Below are 24,475 nucleotides of genomic sequence, written 5' to 3'. Positions count from 1 at the left end.
TTCACATTGTTTCCAGGGACAGCCTTCCTAATAGATCTGCCAACTCAACCAACACATTTCTTGCTAATACTGAATAGCTTTCTATACAGTGGGTTTCTTTAGTACAATAAGGCAAGACTCAAGATCTGGTGTGCCCTGCCCCTTCAAAACAATTCTTTTTTTTTTTTTTAAATAGTTTATTGTCAAATTAGTTTCCACATAACACTCAGTGCTCATCCCCAAAGTGCCCTCCTCCATGCCCACCACCCTCCCCCCACATCCATCAGTCCTCAGTTTTTGTCAGCATTCAAGAGTCTCTCATGGTTTGCCTCTCTCCCTTTCCCCCACCATTTCCGCCCTTCTTCTCCCCCTTGTTCCTCCGTCAAGTTCCTCCTAATCCTCCTATACGTGCAAACATATGATATTTGTCCTTCTCTGCCTGACTTATTTCGCTCAGCATAACACCCTCAAGGTCCATCCATGTTGCTACACATGGCCAGATTTCATTTTTTCTCATTGCCATGTAGTATTCCATGGTATAGATAAACCACATCTTCTTGATCCATTCATCTGTGGATGGACACTTAGGCTCCAACAACCCAGTGAAGAAATGGGCAGAAGACATGAACAGACACTTCTCCAAAGAGGACATCCAGATGGCCAACAGACACATGAAATGATGCTCAGCATCCCTCCTCATCAGGGAAATACAAATCAAAACCACACTGAGATACCACCTCATGCCAGTCAGAGTGGCTAAAATGAGTGAATCAGAGAACTCTAGATGCTGGCGAGGATGTGGAGAAACGGGCACCCTCCTACACTGTTGGTGGGAATGTAAACTGGTATAGCCCCTCTGGAAAACAGTGTGGAGGTTCCTCAGGAAACTAACAATAGAACTCCCCTAGGACCCAGCAAGAGCACTGCTAGGCATTTACCCAAGGGATACAGAAATGCTGAGGCATAGGAGCACATGTACCCCAATGTTCATAGCAGCACTCTCCACAATAGCTAAAACATGGAAAGAGCCTAAGTGTCCGTCAACAGATGAATGGATCAAGAAGATCTGGTTTATCTATACCATGGAATACTACATGGCAATGAGAAACAATGAAATCTGGCCATGTGTAGCAACATGGAGGGACCTGGAGGGTGTTATGCTGAGCGAAATAAGTCAGGCAGAGAAGGACAAATATCATATGTGTGCACGTATAGGAGGATTGGGAGGAACTTGACGGAGGAACAAGGGGGAGAAGAAGGGCAGAAATGGTGGGGGAAAGGGAGAGAGGCAAACCATGAGAGACTCTTGAATGCTGACAAAAACTGAGGACTGATGGATGGGGGGGGGGGGGGGGGAGGGGCATGGAGGAGGGCACTTGTGGGGATGAGCACTGGGTGTTATGTGGAAACTAATTTGACAATAAACTATTTGTAAAAAAAAATAAATAAAAATAAAATAAAATTCAATACAGTCTACGAAAAAAAAAGAAAAGACAAAGTAGTCAATCAGCTGTGTGATACTATTATTTAATCTTTTTCTTTATTCATGTAAAAAATGGATATAACAGGAGTTGTTGACCATATCTCACTCAATGAGTTAATTCATTCTTCTCTAATTTGAAACTCTTCCTCATTAGAAAAATATAAATAAAGAATCTTATAAGAAATCAAATTGCATACCTTTTGGAAGATAGATTAATTCAAATCTGTAATAAATAAAAACAATCATATTCCTAAGCCAAAATAACATGATCTGACGTGCTTGCTCAGGTCTGATGGTAAGTGAAGCAATAAGGAGGTAGGTAGAGAGTGAGAGAAAGCTAACAGAAAGGTAAACTGGGGGTGCATTCTTTAGAAAAGTTTTGCTGCTTCCTTAGTGGACAGCAGCATTAGTGTGGCTGCCACCTGTCATCTACCAGGACTGGCTTCAAGCTACACAGATAGTGCAAGTTCTCAGTAGGGCCTAACTGCCCTCCTAGTTATTTCCTGTGGATTTCTTGTAGATTTCTTCTAGTGCTAAGTCATCTTTGCTTAGATGAACAAACAAACAAAAAAAAAAAAACTCAAGAAATAAAATCTACTTCTCCAATCCCTACTCCACTCCTTTTCCTACAAAAAGACTATGTAAAATCCCTGTAGCTCAGGTTAAAGATTTTTCAGGAAAGCTACACTTAACTGTTGATCCTCAGGGTTCACTTATTTTGTTCCTTGGTTTTTGTCCAATACCTTCCTCTCTTTTTTCTGGCAAGTTGTTAATTTTATTATGTCCTTTTATAATACCTCACCATCCATTTTGGAAATAAAGGGGTATAATACATAAAAGTAACAATTATGTTCTAAAGTTATGGTTTCTACAAAATCTCAAAGCTGAGCTAGGCATTTTAAGTCACCAAGTAAAAGGGAATTAATTGTTTTAGTATAACTGAGATTGAGATATTTCCTAGACCTAAGAACTTCCCTTATAATATTAGGTAAGATTCAGATACCCAAGGTAGGTGGGTATGTGATGATATCTACAGAGGAAAAACTGTTTGCTATTAACCTGAGTTAAAAAAAAAACAAACAAACAAACAAGGAAAGGAAAAAAGGAAGATGTGGGCATTACGACATAGCTGAATTACTACCAGGCATAGAGTAATGTGTACTTTCTATGAAGTAGCTGGTTCTTTGACCATTTTTTTAGAGGAAGAAACAAAAGTATGAAAAGATTACAAGGCAAGGTCATGGGACTAAGTAATAGCAGAGCCTTTACTGTTTATACCATATCATACACGGTTTCCCTTCATTCCTTCTTATAACTCCCACTAGGATTCAGTCTAATAAAAATTGCATTTTATAATGATGAATAACTAATTTAAGTAAGGGAAATTCGAGGGGAAAAGATAAATAGAATACTGAATGTCTGGGACCAAAATTCTACAATGCTCGACTAAAAAGCTCGGGGAAAAAGAGACCGCCCTTTAAAAAAAAAAAAAGCAGAAAAATGTACCTTATTTTGGTAACTACGTTGCTATAGAGACAACACAATGGTACACAGAAGAGCTTTCAAAGTTATGGTAATAAAAGATATACATGTACACATAGGTCTACCAATGTTGTTAAATAAATATCAATCTCCATAACCTTGCCAGATCTAGTAACATGAAACCCATGTAAGCATTATTTATACCAATAGTAAAAACACCTTTCAACTTCTATTTATTGTCTGCACATGTCCACAGAGAGAAGGAATAAAGGAAAACAGTATACTGTATACCCAAGGATTTGGGTCTGGAACACAACTTAGTAGTGGTGAACAATGAAAAGACAACAAAAAGATTAGCTGGTCTTAGAACTACATGATATGAATAAAATTTGTTTAGGTTTGTCAAAGTTTAAGTAATGCATAGTACAAATATTAACATAATAAACTCATATCTATACACCCAGACAAAAAAAAAATGATATGAACTTCTAGGTTTAAATTATTTGTTAATGACCCTGTGTCTATTAGAGCCATTTTTCAGTACATGAAAAAGGATAAATATCCAATGGAATGCAACCTTATTTTTCCTGCCTTCCCCATGTTCATATACCCAACCACCCTGTCATTAATACCAGCTCTTATTTCACTGCAAATAGTCTCATTGCCCCCCTAGGGACAAATCAGGATCTTAGAAGAGAGGTGAAGGTTTGAAAAACCCCAGAGATTTGAAGTGATTCCTCCGGAACTGCTACCCCATGAGAGCTATAGCTGTGTATCAGTACTTTGTTCTATAAAATCTTAATTATTCAAAATCAGTTGTCAAACACATTTTTAATGTATGCCCCTTAACACTACTTCCACAAACCCCAGAGAGTACTACAAAAGTAGAAGAAGCAGAGCCTCAACAAGACATGTACAGAAGACAAGACCTTTTAAAAAGGGAATCCTGGATATATTTCTTTTCTTGAGATACTATTTTTCTCCCACTCAAGGAACCAAAGTAAACATGCACACATTACTTTCTGGAGGAAGATGTAATGGTCCAGTGTGGCAGGCCTGCTAGTGTCTTCTTCCTTACAACAGAACCTGTTATTTCAGCAAGCAATGAGCCAACTCCCTGCAGTCAGTTGCCCAGAACTCCTGCAGTTGTAGGAAAGTTTTTGATATTCTAATACAGGCATTTCTCCTCAGTGCTTCACCTCTCATATTCCTGCCTAGAAATGAACATGACGTCTGGCAATGTAGAAGCCATCTTGAGATCACAAGAAGACCAGCATGAGTCTCTACTCACTGAGAAAGAATGAGACATGGAAAGGGGCTGGCTCCCTGGTGATATTACTGAGTTGCCTATACCCATTCTTGTTGATTCAAGAAACAAATTAAAGCCACTTGCTGCAGAATGCATTCCTAACCGATATATCTAGTCTATGTAGAAGGTAGATTTGGGAGGGGAAGATAATTCACAAAATCTGCCTCATTTGCCCAATCACCCTCTACTCCAGCCAAGTACACCTATTTCCTCACATTCTCTTCATTCATAAACTCAGAGATACTCTCTGTATTTTTTTTTTAATTTTTTAATGCTTATTTATTTTTGAAAGAGAGAGAGATTGCACACAAGTGGGGGAGAGGCAGAAAGAGAGGGAGACACAGGATCTGAATCAGGCTCCAGGCTCTGAGTTGTCAGCAAGAGCCTGACGTGGGCCTCAAACTCACAAACCATGAGATCATGACCTGAGCCAAGTCACACATTTAACTAACTGAGCCATCAATTTTGATCCCAAACTGTGAGCTCAGTCTGAGTCTCTGAACCCTTCTACTTATTCCCATTTCTCGGGCTGACTGCTTTAGGCTTGACTTACATGACTCACCTGACTGGTGAGAACAGTCAACTATGATCAACAGAACTCTTAAGTCTGGTTCCTCATAGACAGGCCTATTGTATAGCTGCTTAAATCTCCATGCCACAGTCTTAACTTAGCATGAGCAGAAGAGAAGTCAAAGAATAAATGTTTAGCAAACACACAGAGATGTATTTATAGCACTACTGACTTTTGTGAACTAGCTATTGCCTAGCTATTTTGTGACTGTTTATTGACTAGCTGCTTTGTGATTAGGTGTGAGAATTTAATCAATTACTTAAAAAAAGTTTTTAGTTATTCAAAGCAATATTTAATTTGGCTAAAATATCAACCCAAGATCACAACCAAGATGGAGTAGACCTGTTGCTCCCAGATCCTCCCTCTTACAACTAAAATCCCTGATCATAATACACACAAGTATATGAAGACTATGAAAGGTAGAAAGAAGGCAGATGGGCTAGAAATTTTGGAACTTGAGAAATACCAAGGCAATGAGATTTCGGAGTTTCCTTATTATATCCATATATACCAGACAGGTGCTGAAATCCCCAATCCAGAACCACTAACCACCACAAACCAAAAAAGAAGAAAAAAAGACCCTCCAAGAAAAATCAAATCTACTTAGCTGATCAGGAATAGGGTGACTAAACAACAGAAACATTCTTGGCAATATCCACCCTCTTTAACTAGACATCAACTGCACAACTACACCTCCCCACCCCAGAATTTCAGTGGGCCTGGGACCAAGTAGAAAGTTGATCTTTCATACCGCTCCATCCCTACTCCATAGAAGCAGGTAGTGTATTCCAATTCACCTGACTGGGGCAGTGTCAGTGGGATGATCTTGGAGTTGATCTTCCATTTCCCTCTTGCAGAAGCTAAGATATGCTCTAACTTCCCAACCAGGGCAGTGTCAGCAGGGCCAGGGGAAAGCTGAGCCTCTACTCCCACCCTGCACCAAGTCTGAACAAAATATAAGTTCAGAGGGGTGACCACGTCATTTCCTTCTACTCCTGGTATCAGTGAGGCCTAGTGGGAAATGAAACCTCCATACCAAGTAACAGCAAAGAGATCGAATGAAGTGGTTAAAAACACTACTAGCAGCATTCCTGTTCTTGCTCCCCATCCAGATTCCATGTCAGAGGGTCTCAATTAGGAGCCTCCAGCCCCACTCAACACCACTGAGGTAGAATAAGGTAGTATGAGACCAACTACTCAACACTCCACTTCCTTTCCTTTAGTGCCAGTGGGACTAGTAGGTTGCTGAGCCTCCCCTCCCAGTTGCCATCAACAAGGCAGAATCAAGTGATGGGAAGCAGAGCTGGGTGGCACTCTACTTCTCCCAGCCCTTGATGTCAGTGGTGCACAAAGTGGAACCAAGTTTCTGTCCCCTGCTGCAACAAAGCAGTGTGAGTCAGCCCTCCGATTCACACTCATTGGTGACAGTGACAGCAGCAGGGAGCTAATGTTATAACCCAAGCAGAGACACAAGGCAGTGCAAGTTGGTGACCCACTTTAGCCAGAAAAGTGTGAAGGGGGCCAAGAGGGATAGATGAACTTCCACTCCACAAGACTGATACAAAGCAGTATGAGTCAATACCCATTTTTGCTGGAGTGGTGTCAGTGAACTCAGCAGGGAGCTGAACAAATATACCCATCTGGTTTTCATGCTATACTTCAATAGGGGGAGGGCCTGCTTAAAAAAAATGATGAAATAGGATGCAGAGCCTCACAGTATAACCTCGAAAATAACCAGGACTCAATGGAAAATCACTTATCATGTCAGAACCAAGAAAATCATAACATTAACAAGAAAAGATAAACAACAGACCCAACACTGAGATAAATCAAATGTTGGAATTATCTGACAAGGATTATAAAGCAGCCAGCATAAAAATTATTTTAAAAGCAATTTAAAATTCTACTGAAAGAAAAAAATAATCTCAACAAGGAATTAAAGTTACCAAAAAGGAACCAAATAGAAATTATAAACCTGAAAAAATTTAATAACTGAAAGAAAAACTCACTAGATGAGCTCAATAGCAGAGTATGACAGAAGACAGAATCAATAAACTTTAGGATAGATCAACAGTATTCACCTAATCTGAACAGAGAGAAAATGAGGGGAAAAAAACCTAACAAATTCTCAGAGAGATGTGAGACAATAACAAAAGAGCTAACATTCATGATTAGAATCTAAGGAGAAGAAAGACAGGAAGTAGGGCTAAATAATATTCAAAGAAATAATGGCTGAAAACTTTCTAAATATGGCAAGACATATAAACCTATAGATTAAACAAGATGTAGGGGAAGATCTTATTGTACCCAAATAGGATAAACCCAAAGAAGTCCATGTAAGACATATCATATTTAGACCACATACTATAAGTCATGTGTCTATATTGCAATAACTAGAGCATCCACTAAGAAACCCATGCAGAGCAATATATATTAAATCACTATAAATTTATCAGAATATAATCCTAAAATTTTCAAGAAACTAACAGAAAGGTAAGAAAGAAACAAAGAAAAGAGAACCAGAGGAAACAAACTGAACACAAATAATAAAATGGCACACTTAAATCTAACATACCAATAATTACCTTACGTGTAAATGGTCTAAATACATGAATTAAAAGAGATTGGCAGAGTGGATTTAAAAAAATAAAACATGGTTCAACAATATGCTGTCTACAAAACTCACTTAAAATATAGCAACATAGGTAGATTAAGAGCAAAAGAATAGAAATAATATACCATGTAAATAGTTTTTTTAAAAAACAGTAGTGGCTATATTAGTATCAGATAAAGTAGACTTCTGAGCAAAAAAAAAAAAAATTACTATAGAGAAAGGAGGACATCACATAATGATAAACGGATCAATCCACCAGGAAGACATACTAGTCCTAACGGTGTACATGTCAAACAACAGACCACAAAATATGTAAAGCTAAAATTATAGAACTTAAAGAAGAATAGACAAATCTACAACTAGAGTTGGGGATTTTCAGAACTCCATTTTCAGTAACAAATAGATTTAGACAGAAAATCTAACAAATAGATTTAGACAGCAAGGAAATGAAAGAACTCAATAAAACTACCAACCATCAGGCTCGAATTACCATATATTAAAAAACTTCACCCAAAAATAGCAGTGTACACATTTCTTTTTCAAGCACCCATACAACCGTCACCAAGGCAAAGCTTATATTGGGCCATAAAATCAATTTCAACAAATTTTTAAAAGTTGAAGTTATACAATGTATGTTCTCTGAGCATAATGGAATAAAGCTAGAAATCAAAAACAAAGATAACAAGAAAATCTACAAACACTTGGAAACTAAGCAGCAAACTTCTAAACAATGCATATGTCAAAGAAGTCTCAAAAGAAATTTTTAAAATTATACATACACACACAAGCACACACAGAGAACTGAAATGAAGATGAAAGTACAGCATATCAGAATATGTGAAACACAACTAAAGCAGTGAAGAGAGTTAAATTTATGAGTAAGATTTTCTAATGGAAACATTAAGCACTTCAATTAGAAAAGAGGTATGTGCTTCCCCTAGAAAAGAGGGAAGTTCTCAAATAAATAATCTAAGACTCACTATACTATACACCTGAAACTAACAATATACGTACGGTATGTTATCTAACTGGAATTTAAATAAAAACTTTTTTAAAAATCTAAATTCCTACCTCAAGAAATTAGAAAAATAATAGTAAAATAAACCCAAAGCAAGCAAAAGAAATAAAAATACCAAAGATAAAACAAGAAATCAATTAAACTGAAAACAGGAAAATGATAGAGAAAATCAATGAAACAAAAAGCTGACTCATTAAAAACATCACCAAAGTTTATAAATCCACAGGAAGAATTAAAAGGATAAAAAGACAGAGATCAACATGAGGAATGAAAGAGGGAATATCACTACAGATCCTGTAGCCATCAAACGGATAGTAAGGTATGACTATAAACAACATTCTAAAAAATTTGACAACTTGGGATAGAATTGCTTGAAAACCATGAACTACCAAGACTCAACCAAGATGAAATAAATAAGCTGAGTAGTCTTATAACCATTAAAGACATAGAATCTGTTATTTAAAAGCTATCAACAAGGGCTGATCGGGTGGCTTACTCAGCTAAGCATCTGACTACAGCTCAGAACATGATCTCATGGTTCATGAGTTCAACTCCCATGTCAGGCTCTGTGCTGACAGCTCAATCTGGAGCATGCTTCCAATTCTGTGTCTCCTTCTCTCTCTGCCCCTCCCCTCTCTCAAAAAATGAATAAACATTTTAAAAAATGCAATCAACAACAAAAAAAGTCTTCAGGTTCAAATGGTTTTACTGGAGAATTCTACCAGACATTCAAATATGAATTAATCAAGGGGCACCTGGGTGGCTCAGTTGGTTAAGCATCGGACTTCAGCTCAGGTCATGATCTCGCAATTTGTGGGTTCGAGCCCCACACTGGGCTCTGTGATGACAGCTCAGAGCCTGGAGTCTGCTTCAGATTCTGTGTCTTCCCTTCTGTCTGCCCGTCCCCTGCTCATGCTATGTTTCTCAACAATAAATATATGTTAAAAAAATTTTTTAATGAATTAATCAATCTCTTCCAGAAGATTCCATCAACATACTACTAACATCAGACAAAAACTTTAAAAAATGAAACTACACATCATTATCTCTCAATAATTTAGACACAAAATCCCTCAACAAAATATTAGCAAATCAGACCCAGTATATGTATACAACACACCATGACCAAGTGGGATTTATTCTAGGTATACAAGTCTGGTTTAATATTTTTAATTTAATCAATATATTTCACCATATCCACAGGATTAAGAAAAACAATTATACAATTATATCAAAGGACAAAGAAAAACTATTTAACAAAATCCATCATTTATTCATGCTGAAAACTCTCAGCCAAGAATAGAAGTGGACTTCTTCAACTTGATAGAACATCTATAAAAAAAGCCCTAAAGGTGACATCATATTTACTGCAGTGAAAGAGTGAATGCTTTCCCCCTAAGACTGGGAACAAGGCAAGGATGTACACTCTCACTGCATTTAACCAACATATTATTGGAAGTTCTAGTCACTGTAGCAAAGCAAAAATAAAGAAAGAAAGAAAAAGAAAACTGTCCATATTTGCAGACACCATTGTCTTCATTCCTATGTACTAACAATGCATTTGTATATATTAAAAACAGTATTGGAAACCAAAATTAAAAACACAATACCATTTATAAACACTCCAAGGAAAATAAAATACTTCAGTATAAATTAGCAAAACATGTACAAGTTCTATATGCTGATAGTTACAAAATGCTGATGAAAGAAATCAGATAAGATCTAAATAAATGGAGAGATATGTTGTGTTCATGGACTGGCAGACTCAACATAGAAAAGATGTCAATTCTCCCCAAATTGATCCACAGGTTAATGTAATTCCTATCAAAATCCAAGCAAGATGTTTTGTAGACACAAGCCGATTCTTAATTTTATGTGGCAAGATAAAGAAACTAGAACTAAAACAATCTTTAAAAAGAATAAAACAGGAGGAATCATTCTATCTTTAACATAAAGTTCTATCAATTTGCTATAGTAGTCAAAACTGTGTGGGACTGGTGGAAAAACAGACACACAGATAAATGGAACAGAATAGAGAACCCCAAAATAAACCAATATGAATGTGCCCAGGTGATTTTTGACAAATGTGCAAAATCAATTCAGTGAAGGGGAGGGAGTCTTTTAAATAAATGGTGCCAGAGTGGTTGAACATTTACAGGCAAGTAATGAGCTTCAACCTAAGCTCATTAGGTTAAGCTACATGTTCTTAAGTATAAAAACTTTAGAAAAATGACAGTGGAAAATCTTTAGGCTCTATAGCTAGGCAAAGAGTTCTTAGACTTCACAAAAATATGATCTATAAAAGACAAACCAATAAATTAAATCTCATCAAATGTAAAAATTTTTGCTCTGCAAGAGACCTTGTGAAGAGGACTGGGAGATAATATTTACAAACCACATATCCAAAAAGGACTAATATCGAGGGCATATTAAAAAATTCTCAAAACTCAACAGTAAAAAAGTCAACATTTCAATTAGAAAATGGGTAAAAGATATGAACAGACATTTCACAGAAGAGAATATACAGAAAACAAATGAGTGTGCTGTTAAGGACTGAATACATCCCTCCAAACTCCGTATGTTGAAGCCCTAACTCCCAATGTGACCATATTTGGAGACAGCGCCTTTTGGGAAGTAATTAAGGTTAAATGACATCGAGGGTGGGGCCCTAATCCCATAGCACTGGTATCCATATAAGAAAATGAGGAGATTCAGAGATCTCTCTCTCTCTTTCTCTTCAAAGATACAAAAAAGAGGCCATGTAGTGACACAGCATGCAGGCAGCTATCTAGAATCCACAAAAAGAGGCCTTGTCAGAAATCAAGCACCTTGATCTTGGACTTCTAGCCTCCAAAACTGTGAGAAAATAAATATCTGTTGTCTAAGCCATGCAGTTTGTAGCATTTTGTTATGGCAGCCCTGGTGAACTAATACACACGTGAAAAGAGGTGTAACATCATGAGTCATTAAGGAAATGCAAATTAAAATAACGATGAGGTACCACTACACACCTATCAGAACAGCTAAAATTTTTTTTTTTAATATATTTATTTATTTCTAGGAGAGAGAGAGAGATGCAGCGTGAGCAGGGGAGGGTCAGAGAGAGAGGGAGATACAGACTCTGAAATAGGCTCCAGGCTCTGAGCTGGCAGTCAGTGCAGAGCCCGACGGGGGGCTCGAACCCACAAACAGCGAGATCATGACCTAAGTGAAAGTCAGACGATTAACCGACTAAGCCACCCAGGCGCCCCATCAGAACAGCTAAATTAAAAAATAGTTGATGACATCAAATGCTGGTGAGGATGTGGAAAAACTGGATGATTCATATATTCCCACTGAAAATGCAAAATGGTATAACCCACATTGCAACACTATTGGAAATTTCTTATAAAATCAAATATGCAGCTACCCTAAAATCCAGCAATTACACTCCAAACATTTATATCAGTGAAACAAAACTGATGTCTGCACAAAAACCTCTATATAAATATTCATAGCAGCTTTCTTTGCAGTAGGGAAAAGCTGAAAACAACCAATATGCCCTTCTGCAAATGATTAATGTAAATGATTAAACAAAATATGGTATACCAATACAATGAATACAATGTAATACTATCCAGTAATAACAAGGAATGAACTATTAATAAACACAGCTTGGATGCATCTCTAAAGAATTATGCTGAATAAAAAGCCTATCCCAAAAGACTCATATTCCATGATTCCATCTATGTGACATTCTTGAAAGGACAAAATTATAGAAATGGTGGTTGCCAGGGGTCATGTTTGGAGGAGGGAGAGGGTAATTGTGGCTATAAAGAGCAACATGAAGAATCCTGTGGTAATGAAACTGTTCTGCATCTTGACTATGTCAATGTCAATATCCTCACTATGATATTATGCTATAGTTTTACAAGCTATTACCAACAGGGGAAACTGGGTAAATAGTACCCAGGATCTCCATTATTTCTTACACTGCATGTGACTCTGTATCTCAAAATTAAAGCTTAATGTAAAAAATCCATTCAATTCTAAACACAAATATTTCTGACCAATAATCTGCCATCATGGTTCTTGAATTCTCTGAAATAAACACCCAGCTGTGATCGGTGTGCTACTCTGTGATGACTTTTATAAAAGGTAAAATTTGCTACATGTCATTCTGACCAGCTGGTGAGCATCATAAGCTTAAACTAACAGTTTCAATAAGCTTATATCAATAGAACACTTTAGTAGCTATAATAATGATGTATTTAGCTATACAGTATCAATCTGCCTACAAACATAGAATTTCCTTGTGGTTAATCAAATGAAGTCCTTTCCAGAGGAACTCTGAAGAAGACTTCCCAAAGGAGCCCCAAAAAATATTTCTGCCACAATGTCAAGTTGGCAGCTCAATACTAGACTATGACCAACACTAGAGGAATTGATAAAGAAGTAGTAACATTAACCTATTATAACAGGAAAGTCAAGGTTAGAAAGTGTTATTTGAAGGATGCTTGGGTGGCTTAGTTGGTTAAGCATCCAACCTGGGCTCAGGTCATAATTTCATGGTTTGTGAGTTCGAGCCACTCTGTGTTGACAGCTCAGAGCCTAGAACCTACTTCAGATTCTGTGTTTCCCTCTCTCTCTGCCCCTATCCCATTTGTGCTCTGTCTGTGTCTCTCTCTCTCAAAACATAAATGTTAAAAAAATTTAATAAAAAATTTATAAAGAAAGAAAATGTTATTTGAAATCCAGTCTTTAATTAAGTTTTAGGCACTCATATTTTTCTACTTATTTCCTTTGTTCACCACATTCTATTCTTTCTCTGGGGCTATCTATACTTTGATTCAGGTTTCATAAGATTTAATAAGTACAGTTACAAACACAGCACATGAAAAAAATAAATATTTTAAAGTATTAAGTCATTTTTTAAAATGTCAGCATAAGGGGCGCCTGGGTGGCTTAGTCGGTTAAGCATTGACTTTCGCTTAGGTCATGATCTCGCGGTTTGTGGGTTCGAGCCCCTCGTCGGGCTCTGTGCTGACTGCCAGCTCGGAACCTGGAGCCTGTTTCAGTCTGTGACTCCCTCTCTCTCTGACCCTCCCCTGTTCACGCTGTCTCTCTCTCTCCTAGAAATAAATAAAACATTTAATAAATAAATAAAATGTCAGCATAAGACATCTGGTTTCCAATCAGAAATGTAAGGAGCTTAGAAGTCACTATGCTATCCCAACAATAGATAAAAAAGATGAACAAAGTGAAATATGAATAACTCTTGCTAAATCCGTTAGAGAAGTAAGGTCATAGGTTAAACCATTCCCCCAAAATTAGAGAGACAAGGTGGATACAGAGAATCACAACTTCTCAGAGGAGAAATCCACAAAAGAAACCTGCATGAGAACCAATGTGTGAAAAGAAAAACCTGAATTATAACTGGCAAATGACTGGAAGCTCACTGTGGGCAAGTCTGAGAGGGAAAACTATAGGGGGAGAGGGATCCCATGCTTTTGTGAGTTTTGCATCCAGGAGCCCTACAAGGTTCTCACAATGAAGATGAGAAAAAAATCCACTTGTGCTTCTGACAGGGGAGGGGAAAAAGTAAATATGATGAAATATACCAGAGTTTTCTATTCTGTTTAACAGAGCCTGCTCTCAGGAAAAAACTACCTAATCAGAGTTTAACCTACTGAGGTTTCATCAGGGCCCAAATGACCTGGCAAAGGGAAATACCCAACTCCAGCCCACACTAGTCATCCTGTCCCACCTAAGGATGGGAGTGGGGAGGAGTAAGGGGCTGGCAACTGAGAAACATCTGTGAAGTTCACAGTCTAGAGATATAGGCTCACTACAAGACTGAGATGCAATCCCAGGACTATTGACCACCTCTCAACTCCCACCCACCACATTACCACTGCATTAGTAAGACCCATTAACTGCAATTCCTCTTTGAATGCCAATGGTCAAAATCCATCCATTAAAAGACAGAGATTGTTTGCATGTATCAAAAAATGAAACCCAAGTATATGTTGTCTTCAAGAAACCCATTTTAAATAAAAAGACACATATAGATTAAAAATAAAGCAGTGGAAAAAGATATATCACGCTAACACTAATCAAAAGAAAGTGAGAACGTCTGTATTCATTTCAGACAGAGAAGACTTAAGAGCAAAGATAGTTATCAGAGTTAAAAAGGGGTATCATGTAATGATAAAGGAGTCAATACTCCAAGAAGACATAATAAATCCTTAACAACAGAGCCTACCAACAGAGCATCAATATATGTGAGCTAAAAGCTTACAGAATTACAAAGAGAAATAAATAATCCACTATCATGGTTGAATACTTTGACATCCTTTATAAAAAATGGACAGATACAGGTAGAAAATCAGTAAGGACATAATTGAACTCAAAAGTATTATTAATCAATTGATATAATTAACATCTATGGACTACTTCACCCAAGAAGAGCAGAACATACATTTTTCTCAAGCTCACATGGAACATTCACCAAGTTAGGCCACATTCTAGGCCACAAAACACACCTTAACAAATTTAAGAAGTTAAAACCATACAACATCTGATTCCATGAGGAAATTAAACTACGAATAAAAAGAAGACCTGAGAAAACCCAAAATACTTGTAAATGAAAAAAGTCACTTCTGAAAAACATATGGGTCAAAGAAGAAGTCACAAGAAAAGTTTAAAAATACTTTGAGCTAATGAAAATGAAAATGCAACTTATTGAAATGTGTAGTATGCAAATCTATATGATCACCTATGTAGAAAATACATAACATACAAAATACTAGCATACAAAAGTCAATAAATTTCCTATGTAATATAACCACATGGAATTAAAAACAGATTACCATTTACAACAGCAATCCCTCCAAAATTAAATACTTAGGTATAACCCTGAAAAACTCTTAACAAAATACGTACAAGATCTATATAAGAAAATGAAATATAGATGTAAGAAAACAAAGAACTATTAAATAAATTGAGAGTTATTCTGTGTGTGGATAGGAAGGCTCAATATTGTTAAGATATCAATTTTTCCCAATCAGAATTCTACAAGTTATTTTGTGGATATGAACACACAGACTTTGAACTTTATATGGACAGACAAAAGACCCAGACTAGCCACTCAATTTTGAAGGAGAAAAACAAATTTGGAGGACTGAAATTACCTGGCTTCAAGACTTACTATAAAACTACAATAATCAAGCTAATGTAGTACTAGTAAAAGAACAGAGATATTAATGGAACAGAATAGAGAGTCCAGAAATAGATCCACATGGGGGCCAACTCTTGGTTTGGCTCAGGTCATGATCTTCTGGCTTCAGGAGTTTGAGCCCTGCATCAGGCTCTGTGCTAACAGTGTGGAGCCTGCCTGGAATTCTCTCTCTGTTTCTCCCCACTCATGCCACCTCTCTCTCAAAATACATAAATAAACTTTAAGAAAAAAAGAAATAGATCCACATAAATAAATAGTCAACTGCTCTTCAACAAAGGAACAAAGGCAATACAATTGAGGAAAGATGATCTCTTTAACATGATCCTAGGAGCAACTATAAGACATCCAAGTGCAAAAAAAGAAGAAGAAGAAGAAAAGAATAGAAGTACAGACCTTACAATCTTCACAAAAATTAACTCAAATGTATCAAGACATAAATATAAAATGCAAAACCATAAAATTCCTAGAAAATAACAGGAGAAAAATTATGTGCAAAAGACAATAAAGGACTGTTATCCAAAATATACAAATAATTCTTAAATCTCAACAATAAGAAAACAATGAATCTGACTTAAAAATGGGCAAAAGATTTGAACAAACACTTCACCAAAGATATACAGATAACAAGTATATGAAAAGATGTTCAACATTATATGTCATCAGGGAAATGAAAATTAAAACAAGATACCAATACACACTTATTAGAATGGTCAAAATCCAAAACAACACCACCACCAAATTCTGGTGAGGATGTGGTAACAGGAACTCTCATTATTTGCTGCCAGGAATGCAAAGTGATAGAACCATTTTGGAAGGCAATTTAGAGGTTTCTTACAAAATGATCCATATTCTTACCATATGATCCAACAATCTCACTTGGATATTTATCTAAAGGAGCTGAAAACGTATATGCATACAAAAACCTGTACGTGAATATTCATGGTAGCTTTATTCATAACTGCTAAAACTTGGAAACAACCAAGGTGTTCTTCAGTAGGTGAATGGATAAATAAACTGGAGAACATCCAGGCAATGAAATATTATTCAATGTTAAAAAAGAAATAAGCTATAAAGCCATGAAAAGACATGCAAGAAACTCAAATGCATATTACTAAGTAAAAGAACTTGAAAAGGTTACATATTATATGATTCCAACTATATGACATTCTGGAAAAAAACAAAACTGTGAAGACAGCAAATGGATCAGTGGTTGCCAGTCTTTAAAGGGAGCAGCGAGATGAATAGATATAGCACAGAAGATTTTTATCCTCAAGAATGAGATTAGTGTGCTTATAAAAGAGACCTTGAAGATCTCCCTTGCCTCTTCCACCACGTGAGGACACAGCAAAAACACCAATGTCTATGAACCAGGAAAGGGTGGGAGGGGGGGAACACTTCCAAATATGCCAGCACCTTGATCTTGGACTTCCCAGCCTCCAAAACTGTGAAAAATAAATAAATAATGTTTATAACCACCAGTCTATGGTACATTGTTATATAGTAGCCCAAATGGACTAAGATACCCACTGATAGGTGATAGACCAATGGCATAAAACAGAGTCCAAAAATAGACTAGAATAGAAATTAATAGGTAGCATTTCAAATCAAGAGAGAAAGAATGAAAATTAAATGAATGATATTGAGACAACAAGCCATACATTTCAAAGAGAATAAACATGAAATTATAAATCCACCAGACAAAATTAATTCCAAACAGATTAAAAAGTTAATTAAACAGCAGTACTATAAAAGCTTTAAATATATGTTGTGTTTTCAACCTGACTGATTCTAGCGTTGTGTTAGCCAGAGTGAGTTTCTGTTGTTTGCAATCAAAAGAACTTGACACAGAACCTGGACCAGAATTTGGCATGAAACATTAAAAAAATAAAAAGTCGACACAGAAAAATACAATAAACAAAAAGATAAGCAAACATGAGGAAATATTAGCAACATATATAACATATATAAACCAAGTATAATGACCATATAATATTAAAAACTCCTATAAATAAACAAATAACCCAATAGAAATTTGGACAACAGATAAGAACAAGTACTTAGTAGAGGAAAAAACAGAAATGTCTAATAAACATGAAAAAATGTTCAACCTCATTAGCAATAAAGAAACACAAATTAAACAATGAAAACCCAAGAAAAAAGTAAATATTTGAAAAAATTTTTGAAAAACTCTAATATGAACATGAAGGAAAATGGCCTTATAAACTATTGGTCAAATATAAATTAACACTATCTTCTCAAAGGAAAATTTGGTATACATTTATCAGAATTTTATTTTTTTAATGTTTTTAAAATTTATTTTGAAGGGAAGAAGGGGCAGAGAGAGGTGGAGAATCCCAAGCAGACTCCACGCTGTCAGCACAGAACCCAGCACGAGGCTTGATCCCATGAACCTGGAGATCATGATTCGAGTGGAAATCAAGAGTTGGATGCTTAGCTGACTGACTGAGCCACCCAGGCACCCCTATTTCTCAGAATTTTAAGCTGGCATTTCCTTTCTTTCAGCAATGTCACTTCTAGGAGTTTATCCCATGAAAAACACATATACACAAGAATGTAAGTATAAATACTATCTGTAAAAAAATATATAGAATTTTATTCTAATTTCAGTGACTAGAATCATGTACTAGTTTTAATGTTTTGGCATCCTTTCAAAACATAAAAACTTTATTCTATAAATCTAAAAAATATCTATATAAATACTATCTGTAATAATATGTATTGGAAATAATCTAAATGTTGAAAAGAAAAATAATTAAGTAAATTACATCATTTTCTTAATAGGGAAAATGTAACAGTTAAAAAGACGGTGGATCTATATACATTAACAGAGAATAATTTCCAATTTATATAATTAAGTGGCTCACATACAATACATTAGCTATATTAAAGAGATATAACTATAATAATAGTAAAGGCACAACAAAGGATCTAGAAAGATATATACCAAACCATTAAAAGCGGTTTTATCTCTAGTAAGAAGAAAGTAATCATAATAAAAAGGGAATTCCTGGCCTTTTCTTCTGTTTACTTCTTTAATTTTATGTGTTTCTATGTGACTTACATAATACAATATTTTATTAAAGAAAGTATACACCAAACAGAAGAGTTTCTCCTCTGACAGGAGAAAAAAAACCTCCAAATCTGAAGTTTTAAACTGAATACTTCAAGCTTCTTATTTTTCTACTCAAACATTATCAAATATTTTATTATTCAGATTTGAAATTCAAGACACTGTAACAAAATTTCCTTAGTAAAGGTCTAAGAAATTTTGGGTTCAACTGAGATTTAATGTAATTATAAAAGTTTATAATAAAATGAAATAGAAGCACTTAATCCTAGGAGATTTACCAAAGTTCCTACTTTTATAAGGACATGATATTCACTAAATTAATTCATTCAAAGTTTACTAACATCAACTGTTGATATTTTAAATGGAGAAATATTCACTTATAGGAAAAAGGAAAAGCCATAAAATACCAGCAAACACCCTTCTATAGAAGAGTCTGTATTCACATACTGAAGTGTGTTTAGGCAGACTAAATTGCTAATTAGATTCAGCGGCAATTAGTAACTCAGTCTTTAATTTTATTCTTATTTCATGACTAGAATTATGTACTAGTTTTAATGTTTTGGCATCCTCTCAAAACATGAAAACTTTATTCTATAAATCTAAATATTCAAGGCCATTTAAAAACAAATGTTAAATAGTAAAAATGACCAAAATTCACCTGATTTTTGATAGACAAATCTTTCTAATGATAAATTAAGATATATATCTGGGGAAAAATAAAACTTGATCCATCAAGTAGCTATGACTACTGAATTAACTGGTTTCTAATTATTCAAATAGTAAATATTCTCCCTCAAAAAAATGATCAAACTATAAAAATTAGGTTTAACAATTATTAATAATTAATGAACAAACTTAGGTATATTAAGGTGTAACTTATACCTGATATAGAGAAATTCCAGAAAAACATTCAAAGTCTATTTATTTCCTGTACTTTCCTTTCAAACTAAATAAATGACAGAAAAGAATAATATACCTTTGTGTTTTGGATTCATTGTCAATTTTGTACTGTTCAAAATCTTGACTAAGAGACTGTAGCTTTCCTTGAAGTCTCTTTTCACGGTCTACACTTCCTTGATAAAATTTCATCTCTTTTTCCATCGCTTTCATTTTTTCTTCCATAGCCTTAAACTCGTGAAGAATTAGGTAGCTGACTCCACAGTACTTACAAACTTTTTCTTCAGGGGACATCTAGAAAACAGACAAACATACATATATAAATTGAAATGATATTTTTCAAATTCTGAAAACCAAAGTTTTACTGAAGATGTTATTGCAACCACACTGGTTAAATAAAGTAAATGTACACTGGACTATGCGATGGAGTAAAAATTCTGATGTTGCTGACATCTGGATAAAATTTTAAAAATTGGCATGATATTGACTGACACAGAATCTTGGAATTAGAAAAGGGTCTTTCAGAGTGATTATTTCTCCATAGTATCTCTAAGAAAGATTTACTCTTGAAATATTTTCCATAAAATAAAACTAAAAATGATGAAAACATCTTTGTAATTCTTGTTTTAAGATGAGTTTTCCATGAAGTGGAGAGAAATCACTGGCCTTTCACTGCCAGCTGCACTGTGATTCTGGAGATGCCTCTTGGCTTTTTCGGGTCTTATTTTTCCTCATTTACAAAATTATGGCATTGGACCAAATGAACTCTCAAGTTCCTGTTCAGTTTTAACATTTTATGATTTTTACAGAATTTGACAGAATTTACAACAGAATTCTCTTATATAGCCATAAATACCAAAAACATTTTAAACCTCTCTTTTAACTAAATCTCTTCTAAATCCCTTCTAACTCTGTTCTTTTCCCTTCAGGTGGGCATGGTTATACCCATTTTATAGATAAGGAAATGGAAACCACTGAAGTTAAATAACCAGTTGGTATACGTAGACATTGAGATTAAACCCAAGTCTACCTAAAACCAGCACCTACCGTCTATTACCATTTGTGTCATATTTTTCTGCCATGTGTGTGTCACCTTAATCCTCTTCTTAAATAAGAAGTTCATATATCTCTGGCCAGCATAAGGGCAATGAAAAATGGAATTCTAGCAAAGTGAAGAGAGCGGTAATTCTTTCTTAAGTCTCAAGTATATAAATATTCCTCAAGTAGACTCTAACTGTCCTGCTATTCACAAAGAATAAGAGCTGGCTTCATTAAATATTGGCCCCAGGGCACTAAAATGAAAGTAACACTTATATTCAAGGGATACTTACTCTTAATGAAAACTATCTTAGGACTATAGAAACTGCTCCCATAACTAACAGTGACACACTTCGTCCACCTATCGATGCCATTACACAAGAGTCAGTTGAAACAAATAACAAATCCTTTACATAGCATCATTTTGTTCCTCTAAAGTTCAATGACAAAAATTTCAAATTAAAAAATGCAATACTGTGGGATACAGATGAATGACTACATCAACTATCTAACTGCCAGTGATACCAAATTTACAGTAAAACAACAAGTTTGAAACAAATCATAAAGGTAACTTGGTACAAGCTCTGGATGAGTTCATACAGTCTAGTTAAGAATTCTAATCTAGATAAGAAGTTATCCAGATTCTATTTCAACCTCCCAAATGATGGGAAACTACTTCATAAAGCAGCCTGTTCTATCTTCTGACAGCTTCTTATGCTGACCCCAAATCTGCCTCCCTTGAAAGTCCACTGGCCCTAGACCTCCTAGTAACCATGCACAACAACCCTAGACCTCATTCTAATATTTAAAGACAGCTATCAGGAGCACTCCATATCTTCTTCTCCAGGTCAAGAGTTCCAATTCTTTCAGCTGTTCCCATATGACATGGCTTTGAATTTCTTCCTTATTCTGAATAATTTTCTCTGAACTTATTCCAGTGTTCTATATATGTTTTAAAGTATGGTGCCCAGAATTTAATACCCCAGTGTGATTGGTCTCACTAAAACAGAATAAGAGAGGGCTCAAACTTCTCTCATTCTAATATCTCATGAATAATATCATTGGTAGTATCTTCTAATGCAACCTGGGATCACAATGGTGTTTTGTATTTTTTATATGTTGATAATATATACTATAACTTGCTTTTATGTTCAATAAAGCCCCTATTAAAAAATACTTCAGTGCAAAACCATCTTTCATTATATTAAATATACCAATCTATTCCTTCCCATGTATGTTTGCTTTTTTAGAGAATCCACCTTCTACAGTCCTAGCTACTGTTTGGTAATGTGACTAAGTCTCCCTCCACCCATCAACCCTAGCCATGGCTGACTGGGGGATGAGGACTGGACATCAGACCCAAATGAACCAAGCACAAAGCTGGGATGAGACAACCAGACTTGTAAGTGTTGAATACCCAGGTATTTGGAACACCTTTAGCAGCTTTAATGGAGATAGATCATGCACAAGGTACAGAGTAAGCCACATTACTGGAATGAGAGAGAATGAGCAGACACACAGAAACAAGATGAAACAAAGATAATCTGGATCCAAAGTCAGAGAGAAAAAAAAGTAATGAATGACCTTCAAATTCCTCACTTCAGTTACTCTTGTGACCCAGCTACCCTACTTTCCCTTTGGGATCCATGCCCAATCTTCCTGCACTATTCTCTTTCCTCCTTATGCTACCTATTTCTTGCAACCAATAACCCTCATTCTACTGTGTAACTGGTTTTTCAGACTGAAGTGCAGAAAATTGAATTACAATTATAAAGTAAATAACATATATATTTACACATACATGTCTTAGACACACATAATATCTTTTTTTCTTTTTTTTTTAAGTTTTATTTTTATTTTGAGAGGGGTGGGGCAATTTGAGAGGGAGATACAGAATTCTAAGCTCTGAGCTGTCACCAGAGCCCAAGGCAGGGTTCCAACTTACCAACCATGAGATCGAGATAATGATCTGAGCCAAAGTCAGACACTTAACCAAATGAGCCACCCAGGTGCTTCTGACACACATGTATCTTAAAGATATGTATGTCTTAGACTCAGACTTTACTTATTGACTTTGGTGTCCAGGAAATTTAAGCTTTCTGTCTGTATGAAAATTGATTCTTGTAAGCTGTTTTTCCATCTAAATCACTGATTTAAAATGTTGAATATGACAAAATTAAGGAAAGAATTCCACAGCATGTCCTGTCTAATTGGTTGATACTGATCCATTACTCAGCACATTTGAAGAGCTGAAGGTACAACTTTTCAACTGGTTATTAATTTGTCCAATTATCTTTATAACCAGCCTATATTTATCCATATTGTCTTCAGGAATACTATGGAAAATTTAGTCATATGTCTTCATGAAATCTACATATTCTATGGTTACTGTAGTTCTTGGATCTAGTAACTGTACACAACAGCTACATGCTGATTCTCTTAATGAACATAAAATTGGCTCAAGGGTTATTATTTTCTCTAGTATATCCTCACAAATCATCTTTTAATAAATATATTCTAATATATGGTCTGGGATTGAAATTGAGTCCACTGGTTGTAGTTATGGCCATTTTATACATGGAATGGCATTTGTATGTTATCCTTTAACTCTCTCTGTGTTCTCAATGATCACCAAGAGCAGCTCCACAATCCCATTCAAAGGTACTATCAGTCCCTGGGAATATAACTTATCTAGGTCAAGAGACCTGAACTAATTCAGAACAGATGGGTATTTTCTTATAATCCCTTTGCTTTTTGTGAATTTTGGTTTTTTCTCATCAATTTGAAAATCATATTGCTTACTTGAAGGCACGTTCATTCTTAACTTTATAAATGCCTATTAATCACAGTTCTTGCCCATATTCTGGCAAAATGCTTTATCCTCATTCTAAACAAAACTCTTACTAGGTAGAGCTTATTTGCAGCCTGATGTAGAAAACAGAAATAGTATAAACTTCACAGTTACAAAAGTTATTAGAATGCTATTCTAATATTCTAAACAGCAATCAAGGCAGGGGCAGGTAGAGCTGAAATACATAAAGTAATACATTTTAGAGAATAAGTATTCTAGAAGTTCAGCAAAGAATCCTCAAACATGATATCATGGTCTAGGAAACAAGACAAATTATAAGAGTCTCTAGAGTTCATCTAATATGATGTGAATTACTGATGATCTATGTTAAGTAAGTATATTGATCAAAGGTTTTCAGTATTATTAACCTGTAAATAAGTTACCATAAGTAAAAATACAACAGTAAGAAATGTAATAACACTTTCAAATTCTTAGGGTTTGTATGGGCTAATTACTTAGGACAGCTCTGTGAAGCTTGAGAGATTATGAAATACTACAATTATATTCCCTCATGAAGTAAAAGTTATCTGTTTTTCTGTGAAATATAATTTGTGCTTCGTTCTTATAACTTGGTGTTATATCATGTCCTCATTTTCTAAGTAAAATAATGGCATGCTGTCATTCTTGACAAAACAAAAAAAGAGCTATATCATGAGCAGATGTTTTTGCTTTCTACAAGACACACTTTGGAGGAGGCGTTAACAAATGCAGGGTATTAAACAAAAGTAGAGACATTTAAAAATAAATTATAGAGGTACCTGAGTAGTTCAGTCAGTTAAGTATCCAGCTCTTGATTCTGGATTAGGCCATGATCTCATGGTTCGTGAGATTAAGCCCCACTTTTGCACTATCTGTGCAGAGCCTACTTGGGATTCTCTCTCTCCCCCTCAATCTGTCCCTCCCACTGTGCTCTCTATTTCTCT

The 24,475-nt window shown here is 35.5% G+C and overlaps 1 protein-coding gene across 1 annotated transcript in view; it reads right to left on the bottom strand.

The window, feature by feature from the left end:
• LEKR1 (leucine, glutamate and lysine rich 1) overlaps positions 1 to 24,475 on the bottom strand; it is a 178,865-nt gene that overhangs the window by 142,383 nt on the left and 12,007 nt on the right. The window contains exon 3 of the mRNA XM_039236030.1: positions 19,743 to 19,957. Coding sequence (XP_039091961.1) covers positions 19,743 to 19,957 — 215 coding nt within the window. The remainder of the gene's footprint in view (positions 1 to 19,742; positions 19,958 to 24,475) is intronic.

This window comes from Hyaena hyaena, unplaced genomic scaffold (genome assembly GCF_003009895.1).
Source record: "Hyaena hyaena isolate Hyena2069 unplaced genomic scaffold, ASM300989v1 scaffold_105, whole genome shotgun sequence".
NCBI lineage: Eukaryota > Metazoa > Chordata > Mammalia > Carnivora > Hyaenidae > Hyaena > Hyaena hyaena.
Note: the sequence above shows the minus strand (reverse complement) of the source record. Positions and strands in the feature narration are given on the sequence as shown.